This window comes from Anomaloglossus baeobatrachus, chromosome 2 (assembly GCF_048569485.1).
Source record: "Anomaloglossus baeobatrachus isolate aAnoBae1 chromosome 2, aAnoBae1.hap1, whole genome shotgun sequence".
Lineage (NCBI taxonomy): Eukaryota > Metazoa > Chordata > Amphibia > Anura > Aromobatidae > Anomaloglossus > Anomaloglossus baeobatrachus.
This window is the reverse complement of record NC_134354.1, coordinates 259,454,100-259,464,151: the sequence shown is the minus strand read 5'-3', so window position 1 is coordinate 259,464,151 and position 10,052 is coordinate 259,454,100. Positions and strand designations below refer to the sequence as shown.

The following is a 10,052-nucleotide window of genomic DNA, read 5'->3' as shown; positions in this document are numbered from 1 at the left end:
CTATTATGGTACATCTGCAGATTAACAGCACTCCAATTCTTTGCAGCCGTCTTAATGAAAGCGCTGCTTCTGAGAGAAAATGTACAATATTTCTCCCAGAAACCAACAGCTGTTACTTATAGAGGCATGCAGTAATGTGAGTGGCAGCTGTAAGCTTGCCACGGCAATCTGATTGCAGAGATGCTCTGCAGAGCGAGCTGTCAAAGAGCCGGGGCGTGCTTACAGCCAACGCTCACAATATAGTGAAGGGTGCTGTGACGGTTGACTGAAAGCCGGCGACTCCCAAGAGGAATATAGTGTTTGTTCTCCCAGTATCTGCACTTTTATTAAGGCAGCTGGACAGCATTGGAATGCTATTAACCTGTAGATTAACCTTATAACTGCAGGTTAATATCTTTTGGGGACATGACATGATCCCTTTAAGGCGTTTAGTCTCTTTTCCCCTCCTGATAGGCAGTTTCATGTACAGGAAAGTTTGGTTAAACACAGGGACACAGGCATGACATTTTTCTTGTTTTATTATGAAATTCAATACAATGAATATTGAGCCTGAAACTTGGCAGACATATATATTGATATAAAAAATAAAGAAATAAGCAAAACATTACTGCTCATCTCCAATGAAGCACATCTTCTTTAGCCACAGTGGTAGGGGATCTGTCCCATTTTACTGAAAAGATTCTTGCCATCTTGTTGGACAGGACCTCACTCCTCAAAGCCATACAGGGCAGCCATTGCTTTAACATCCAAATAAATGAGAAGTCCCAACTGCATGTGGTGGTGAAGTAAGAGCAGCACCACACACAATTGGAAACCTTTTCCAATAAACATTCTATGTGTCCACAGGAATCTTCTCTCACACGTGATGCTATTACTTTTTACGCCTCAGTTTAGGCTTTTTCACAGGTCGCAGGTAAGGATTATCTATCAGTGTCTCCTCGCTGCCCTTCATCGAATTCTGCTGCAAAACTGATGAGTTCTCTTTTTCCGCACCCAACTCATCCTACCAGAGAAAATGAAAATTGAAATATTATTACACCTAGTAATGAGCCACTAACCCATAATCTAACACTCCTTTTCCAGTCCTTATGTTACACACCGGATCTATAAAATTGTGTAGATTCATTGGGTAAATCCATTATAGGTAGATCCATTACAGTAAATTGTTAGAACGCTTGGAGGGAGTGCTAATAAAGGTGTATTGACAAAACTATTTCCAAACTTATTGCATCGGTGAATTCTCCAAAAAACATAACTTAACCCCTTCATGACCGGCCGATTTTGCGCTTTTTTTTCGCCATTCTTCTTCCGAGAGACATAACTTTTTTATTTTTCAGTCAATCTTGTCATGTGAGGGCTCGTGTTTTTGCAGGACAAACTGTAATTTTAAATGAAACCATGAGTTTTACCATATAGTGTACTGGAAAACAAAAAAACAAAATTCCAAATGCAGAAAGATTGCAAAAAAAGTGTGATCGCACAATAGTTTTTGAGATTTTATTCACCGTGTTTACTATATGGTAAAACTGATGTGTTGCTGTGATGCCTGAGGTCGGTGCGAGTTCGTAGACACCAAACATGTATAGGTTTACTTGTATCTAAGAGGTTATAAAAAAATCAGAATGTTTGTCCGAAAAAAAGTGGTCTATGTTTTGCGCCATTTTCCACGACCAGTAGCGTTCTCATTTTTCGTGATCTATGGCTCAGTGACTGCTTATTTTTTTGCGTCTTGGGCTCATGTTTTTAACGGTAACATTTTTGCGCAGATGCTACGTTTTGATCGCCTGTTATTGCATTTTACGCAAAATTTGTGGCGACCAAAAAACGTAATTTTGGCCTTTGAAATTTTTTTGCCACTACGCCATTTACCAATCAGATTAATTGATTTTATATTTTGATAGATCGAACGTTTCTTAACGCCGCAATGCCAAATGTGTGTATATTTTTTTAACCCTTTCATTTTCAGTGGGGTGAAAGGGGGGGTGATTTGAACTTAGGTTTTTTCATGTTTTTAAACTTTTTTTTTTTTTACTCACTCATTTCTCCCGACCATAGCACCATCGCTCAAACCGGGAGACATGGTCATCTCCTGTAACAGCCAGTACTCAGCTGTTTGTTTACAGGAGCTTAGTCATCATGTGAACACAGGAGTCATCACATGACCCTGTGCTACCATGACAACCACTGGAAGTTACGTGATCACGTCACGTGACTTCCGTTATCGGGCGGTGAGTAAAGTTTCAGCACAATCATGGTTATAATGACGCTGTCACTTATTGACAGAGCCATTTAAGGGGTTAAAAGGCACAGGTGGAACGCGGTTCTGCTCGTGCCTAGCAGGTACACGTCAACACTATGACCGCTAGGACATAATTTTACCGTCCGCAGTAGTCAAGGGGTTAAAAGTGGTTGTTCAGGCAGAGGTATCTGATGTCCTCTCTATAGGATAGAAAAAGGTGAGTATCCAGCACCAATATGAATAAAACGCAAAGTTTATTTCATCGTTAAAATTATGATAAAATGCAGAACGACCTACGACTAAGGACTGACGTCCGAAACACGTTTGATGTTCTGCGTTGTATCATCATCATTTTAATGATGAAAAACTGAGTTTTATTCATATTGGTGCTGGATACTCACCTTTTTCGTTCCTGTAACCTGTGGAAGCCAGCCACATATATTCGCGCACCTGCTATGGAGTCCAGAAGTATACTACCTGCACCTGATTATCTACTGCACCTACGGTGATCCCCTTTTCTTTTTTTCCTATCTATAGGAGAGGTCATTAAAGAGAACCTGTCATCACAATTTAATATGTTAAAGTAGATGTATGGCCATAACGGGGCTGTTATACTGATCTAACAGATATCTGTAGTGCAGAAATCTGCAGCCTGGTTCTTGTTTTTAATTCATTATAGTAATTTTGGTGTAATATCCTTTCGCACATTGGGGCAGGGCTGTGGATAGCGTCTTCAGGTCTGCCGTGGCCCTTCAGTGTTTGCACAAGCTCCTTTTTTAAATTTTGCTCCAGCAACACCTGCACCAAGGGCGGCGCTTTTGCACATTCATCTACAGGGGGCCTTCAGTAAAATGGTGCCGCTGGCGAGCACACGCATACACTGACATCCGACGGTCTTCAGCAATATGGCACCGCAGGCAGTGCATGCACAGCTTCAGGCACACCTTGGCTCACTGACGAGTTGAGATCTCAATTTGCACATGTGCTGGTAGCAGCACCATTTTGCTGAAGCCCGTTGAATGTCAGTGTACACATGTGTCGCCCGTGGTGTTATTTTGTTGAAGATTGTTGGATGTCAATGTGCGTATCAGCTGCCCGTGGGTGCTGTCATGTACTGTACATAGAAATAAAAAGTAAAAGTAAGGAATTTTGAAATTCTGTCTGATTTCTTCAATTTGAATAAATTGCTTCTCACTAAAATGTTTTTCTCCATATAAATATTTTCTATCCTGGTCATGGCAGCGCCCACCACAATGCTTTTTTCCCCTCACTGCCTTTATTTCATCAGTATAGAGATGGTACTGAAAATCAAATTTGCTGATGGTTTGTCCAATAGGAATCATGTGTAGAGAAGCGAGGTGGGATGTAGGACTGAACTTTGAGGAACCCTGACAGTAGGGGGAAGAAGACCCAGCAAGACACACTGAAGGGGCAGTTAGAGAGGTAAGAGTAGAACAAAGAGAAAGCAGTACTTTTAAGACTGATAGAGAGGAGCATGCCAATTAGGAATTGGTGATCCACAGTGTCAGATGGTGCCGAGAGATCCAAGAGAAAAACAATGGAGTAGTGCCCATTAGATATATCTGTTTGGAAAAAGTTCAAGCGTCAGTAAGGGCAAGTTTTAGTGGAGTGTAAAGAGTAGAAACCGGATTGTAAAGAGTCAAGAAGGGAGAGGTAGTGGATTAGATGAGAGCGGACCAAGCGTTCCAGGAGTTTAGAGATGAAGGGCAGATAAGAGACAGGTCTGTAGTTAGAGCAGTTCTGGTCAAGGGATGGTTTTTTTTAGCAAAGGAGTTATAACGGCGTGCTTGAAGGACAAGGGAAACATACGGGAAGAAAGAGAGAAGGTAATTATTTTTGTTAGGTAGGTAGCGACCGCCAAGAAGAGGGTATTGGGTCATTGGTGGAGGTAGCAGAATGAAAAGAAGCCAGAAGCCTAGTAACAACTTCTTTTGTAATGGGTTTCAAGATGGAAAGTGAACTTAATGAATTTCGGAAGGCGTTTGTGCCAATATGGGATTGGGAGAAAATTTCCTACAATACAAATTTCCTATAATACATGGTGGCAGTATGGCGGGGCCTAGAGAAGATGACCACAGGCTGCCTTTAAGGGGTTGGCCACAATATCTTTATTTTAACAAATATGTTGGATATAATTTTGTGGCACTTACTGATATATAAGTATTACAGGTTCTACTCGTGGACTTGTTACAGAGTTCTTACAAACTGAACAGCTCTTGTTGTCACAAAATGGCTGCTGGAGGAGGGATATGAGACCACCACTGTTTTCCCATTGGTGGAGGCTGATGGACTGGTCTGGTCACGTCACATGCTCCTCCACCAGATGCCATTGTGTGGACAGGAGAGCTGTGCTACAATATCATGTTCCCAACACATGTGTTACCATATAGATAAAATGGCCAAACTCTTTAAATATCACATGGATGCAAATTCATGCTTGTGGTCAATAGGCTCACCTAAGCAAAGATCATAGGTATATATATATATATATATATATATATATATATATATATATATATATATATATATATATATATATATATATATATATATATATATATATATATATATATATATATGCAGATACCTTCACATTTAAGACCTCGATAAACAATATAATGCGGTGATTCACATATTTGTAAAGATTTGGTGATTAAATGTGCAATATTCGTCTGTTAAATCCTAACCAAGCTGCAAAAGCTGTACCAAGATTTGGTTTTTAGCCATTAGATGTAATTTGCAGCAACTGTTTAATATATTACAGACTTCTATCCTTAGCAGTAAATGATTGGATACAGATTCTTTAGTAATAGCATACAGTAAGACTTTTAAATCCCAATGAGAGCCGTCTACAGAACAGCAGAAACAATATAAAAAGAGAATTTTGTTTACTTACTGTAAATTCTTTTTCTTATAGTTCCGTATTGGGAGACCCAGACCATGGGTGTTTAGCTTCTGCCTCCGGAGGACACACAAAGTACTACACTTAAAAGTGTAGCTCCTCCCTCTGAACTTATACACCCCCTGGTGAGCCAGTCCCAGCCAGTTTAGTGAAAAAGCTGAAGGAGAATAGCCCCCCACAAGTAGAACCGAGTAAGAACCGGAACAACCGGAGCCTCTGTCCACAACAACAGCCGGTGATAACACGCGGAACAAGAATTTGCCAACAGGCAACAGGGAGGGTGCTGGGTCTCCCAATACGGAACTATAAGAAAAAGAATTTACGGTAAGTAACACAATTCTCTTTTTCGTTATCGTTCCTTTGGGAGACCCAGGCCTTGGGACGTTCCAAAGCAGTCCCTGGGTGGGAAATAAACAGAAAAACTAAGAAGTAGGCAGAACCTAACTTCACAAATGGGCGACAGCCGCCTGAAGGATGCGTCTGCCCAAGCTCGCATCTGCCGAAGCATGAGCATGCACTTGGTAGTGCTTCGAGAAGGTATGCAGGCTAGCCCAAGTGGCAGCCTGACAGACTTGTTGAGCCGTAGCCTGGTGCCTAAAAGCCCAAGAGGCACCGACAGCTCTGGTCGAGTGTGCCTTGATCCCCAGCGGGGGAGGCACCTGAGTACTCTGGTAGGCGTCCGAAATAGTCGATCTAATCCAACGGGCTAAGGTTGGCTTAGAAGCAGGGAGGCCCTTGCGCCGACCTGTGGTTAGCACAAAAGAAGGGAATTTTGTTTACTTACCGTAAATTCCTTTTCTTCTAGCTCCTATTGGGAGACCCAGACAATTGGGTGTATAGCTTCTGCCTCCGGAGGCCACACAAAGTATTACACTTTAAAAAGTGTAACCCCTCCCCTCTGCCTATACACCCTCCCGTGCATCACGGGCTCCTCAGTTTTGGTGCAAAAGCAGGAAGGAGGAATAAATTGGTCTAAGGTAAATTCAATCCGAAGGATGTTCGGAGAACTGAAAACCATGAACCAAAAGAACAATTCAACATGAACAACATGTGTACACAAAAGAACAAACAGCCCGAAGGGAACAGGGGCGGGTGCTGGGTCTCCCAATAGGAGCTAGAAGAAAAGGAATTTACGGTAAGTAAACAAAATTCCCTTCTTCTTTGTCGCTCCATTGGGAGACCCAGACAATTGGGACGTCCAAAAGCAGTCCCTGGGTGGGTAAAAGAATACCTCGATAAAAAGAGCCGAAAACGACCCCCTCTTACAGGTGGGCAACCGCCGCCTGAAGGACTCGCCTACCTAGACTGGCGTCTGCCGAAGCATAGGTATGCACCTGATAGTGTTTCGTGAAAGTGTGCAGACTAGACCAGGTAGCTGCCTGACACACCTGCTGAGCCGTAACCCGGTGTCGCAATGCCCAGGACGCACCCACGGCTCTGGTAGAATGGGCTTTCAGCCCCAAAGGAAGCGGAAGCCCAGAAGAACGGTAGGCTTCCAGAATCGGTTCCTTGATCCACCGAGCCAAGGTTGACTTGGAAGCCTGCGAACCCTTACGCTGGCCAGCGACAAGGACAAAGAGCGCATCTGAACGGCGCAGGGGCGCCGTGCGAGACACGTAGAGCCGGAGTGCTCTCACTAGATCTAACAAGTACAAATCCTTTTCACATTGGTGAACTGGATGAGGGCAAAATGAAGGTAAGGAGATATCCTGATTGAGATGAAAAGGGGATACCACCTTAGGGAGAAATTCCGGGACCGGACGCAGAACCACCTTATCCTGGTGAAAAACCAGGAAGGGGGCTTTGCATGACAGCGCTGCCAGCTCCGACACTCTACGGAGCGATGTAACTGCCACTAGAAATGCCACCTTCTGCGAAAGACGTGATAAAGAGACATCCCGCAGCGGCTCGAAAGGTGGTTTCTGAAGAGCCGTTAGCACCCTGTTAAGATCCCAGGGTTCCAGCGGACGCTTGTAAGGTGGGACTATGTGGCCAACTCCCTGCAGGAACGTGCGGACCTGCGGAAGCCTGGCTAGACGCTTTTGAAAAAATACGGATAGCGCCGATACTTGTCCCTTGAGAGAGCCGAGAGACAAACCCTTGTCCATTCCGGATTGAAGGAATGAAAGAAAAGTAGGTAAGGCAAAGGGCCAGGGAGAAAAACCCTTATCAGAGCACCAGGATAAGAAGATCCTCCAAGACCTGTGATAGATCTTGGCGGACGTTGGTTTCCTGGCCTGTCTCATAGTGGCAATGACATCTTGAGATAACCCTGAGGACGCTAGGAGCCAGGACTCAATGGCCACACAGTCAGGTTGAGGGCCGCAGAATGCAGATGGAAAAACGGCCCTTGAGACAGCAAGTCTGGGCGGTCTGGGAGCGCCCACGGTTGACCCCCCGTGAGATGCCACAGATCCGGGTACCACGACCGCCTCGGCCAATCTGGGGCGACGAGAATGGCGCGACGACAGTCGGACCTGATCTTGCGCAGCACTCTGGGCAGCATCGCCAGAGGAGGAAATACATAGGGCAGTCGAAACTGCGACCAATCCTGAACTATGCGAGTGCCGCCTTGGTGGTTGATGTATGCGACGGCAGTGGCGTTGTCCGACCCACCGATGAAAGGCCAATAGGGCTAGATACACTGCCATTATCTCCAGAATATTGATCTGAAGGGATGACTCTATCGGAGTCCAGATTCCCTGAGCACTGTGGTGGAGAAAAACCGCCCCCCAACCTGACAGGCTCGTGTCCGTCGTGACCACAGCCCAGGTGGGGGGTAGGAAGGATTTTCCCTGCGATAGAGAGTTGGGAAGGAGCCACCACTGAAGTGACGTCTTGGTTGCAAGGGAAAGAGAGACGTTCCTGTCGAGTGAAGTCGACCTCCTGTCCCATTTGCGGAGAATGTCCCACTGGAGTGGCCGCAGATGGAATTGCGCGAAGGGCACTGCCTCCATCGCTGCCACCATCTTCCCCAGGAAGTGCATGAGGCGCCTCAAGGGGTGTGACTGACCCCGAAGAAGAGATTGCACCCCTGCCTGCAGCGAAAGCTGCTTGTCCAGCGGTAGCATGACTACTGCTGACTGAGTATGAAACTCCATCCCAAGGTATGTCAGTGATTGGGTCGGTGTCAACTTGGATTTTGGGAAGTTGATGATCCACCCGAACTGCTGGAGAGTCGCCAGAGCGACGGAAAGGCTGTTTTGACACGCCAACTGAGAGGGTGCCCTGACCAGAAGATCGTCTAAGTAGGGAATCACCGAGTGGCCCTGAGAGTGTAGGACCGCCACAACAGATGCCATGACCTTGGTGAACACCCGTGGGGCTGTCGCCAGGCCGAAAGGCAATGCCACGAACTGAAGGTGTTCGTCCCCGATGGCGAAACGCAAAAAGCGTTGATGTTCGGGTGCTATCGGCACATGGAGATAAGCATCCTTGATGTCGATCGATGCTAGGAAGTCTCCTTGTGACATCGATGCGATGACAGAGCGGAGAGACTCCATCCGAAACTGTCTGGTGCTCACATGTCTGTTGAGCAGTTTGAGGTCCAGAACGGGACGGAAGGAGCTGTCCTTCTTTGGCACCGCAAACAAGTTGGAGTAAAAGCCGCGACCATGTTCCTGGAGGGGAACAGGGATCACAACTCCTTCTGTCTTCAGAGCGTTCACCGCCTGAAAAAGTGCATCGGCTCGCTCGGGGGGCGGAGATGTTCTGAAGAAACGAGTCGGGGGACGAGAGCTGAACTCTATCCTGTAACCGTGAGACAGAATGTCTCTCACCCATCGGTCTTGAACATGTGGCCACCAGGCGTCGCAAAAGCGGGAGAGCCTGCCACCGACCGAGGATGCGGTTCGGGGATGCCGAGAGTCATGAGGAGGCCGCCTTGGAAGCAGTGCCTCCTGCGGCCTTTTGGGGGCGTGACTTGGACCGCCACGCATAGGAGTTCCTCTGGCCTTTCTCCGGCCTGCTGGACGAAGAGGATTGGGGCTTGGCGGAGGGACGAAAGGACCGAAACCTCGATTGTATTTTCCGTTGCTGAGGTCTCTTTGGTTTGGACTGGGGTAAGGAGGAGTCCTTTCCCTTGGATTCCTTAATAATCTCATCCAATCGTTCACCAAACAAGCGGTCGCCAGCAAACAGCAAACCGGTTAAGAACCTCTTGGAAGCCGAGTCTGCCTTCCATTCGCACAGCCACATGGCCCTGCGGACTGCCACAGAGTTAGCTGATGCCACCGCTGTACGGCTAGCAGAGTCTAAAACTGCGTTCATGGCGTAGGAAGAAAAAGCTGACGCCTGAGAAGTCAAAGACGCAACCTGCGGAGCAGAATTACGTGTGACCGCATTAATCTCAGCCAGACAAGCTGAGATAGATTGTAGTGCCCACACGGCTGCAAAGGCCGGGGCAAAAGACACGCCCGTGGCTTCATAGATGGATTTTACCAGGAGCTCTATCTGCCTGTCAGTGGCATCCTTTAGCGATGATCCATCTGCAACCGATACCACAGATCTAGCCGCCAATCTAGAGACTGGGGGATCCACCTTGGGACATTGAGCCCAACCCTTAACCACGTCAGAGGGGAAGGGGTAACGTGTGTCAGTAAGGCGCTTAAGTAAAGCGCTTGTCCGGAACCGCTCTGGGCTTCTGGACAGCATCTCTGAAGTTAGAGTGATTGAAAAACGCACTCCGTGTACGTTTAGGGAACCGAAACTGGTGTTTCTCCTGCTGAGAAGTCGACTCCTCTACCGGTGGCGGCGGGGGAGAGATATCTAACACCTGGTTGATGGACGAGATAAGGTCATTTACTATGGCGTCCCCTTCAGGTGTATCAAAATTGAGAGCAACGTCAGGGTCAGAGCCCTGAGCTGCGACGACCGCCTCGTCCTCCAGAG

General features: G+C 46.6%; 1 protein-coding gene across 1 annotated transcript in view; it reads right to left on the bottom strand.

Annotated features, from left to right (window-relative positions):
- Positions 1 to 500: 500 nt before the first annotated feature.
- The window catches only part of TAF8 (TATA-box binding protein associated factor 8), a 51,300-nt gene continuing 41,748 nt past the window's right edge, over positions 501 to 10,052 (bottom strand). The window contains exon 8 of the mRNA XM_075333737.1: positions 501 to 1,003. Within this exon, the coding sequence (XP_075189852.1) occupies positions 872 to 1,003 (132 nt within the window). The 3' untranslated portion in view covers positions 501 to 871. The remainder of the gene's footprint in view (positions 1,004 to 10,052) is intronic.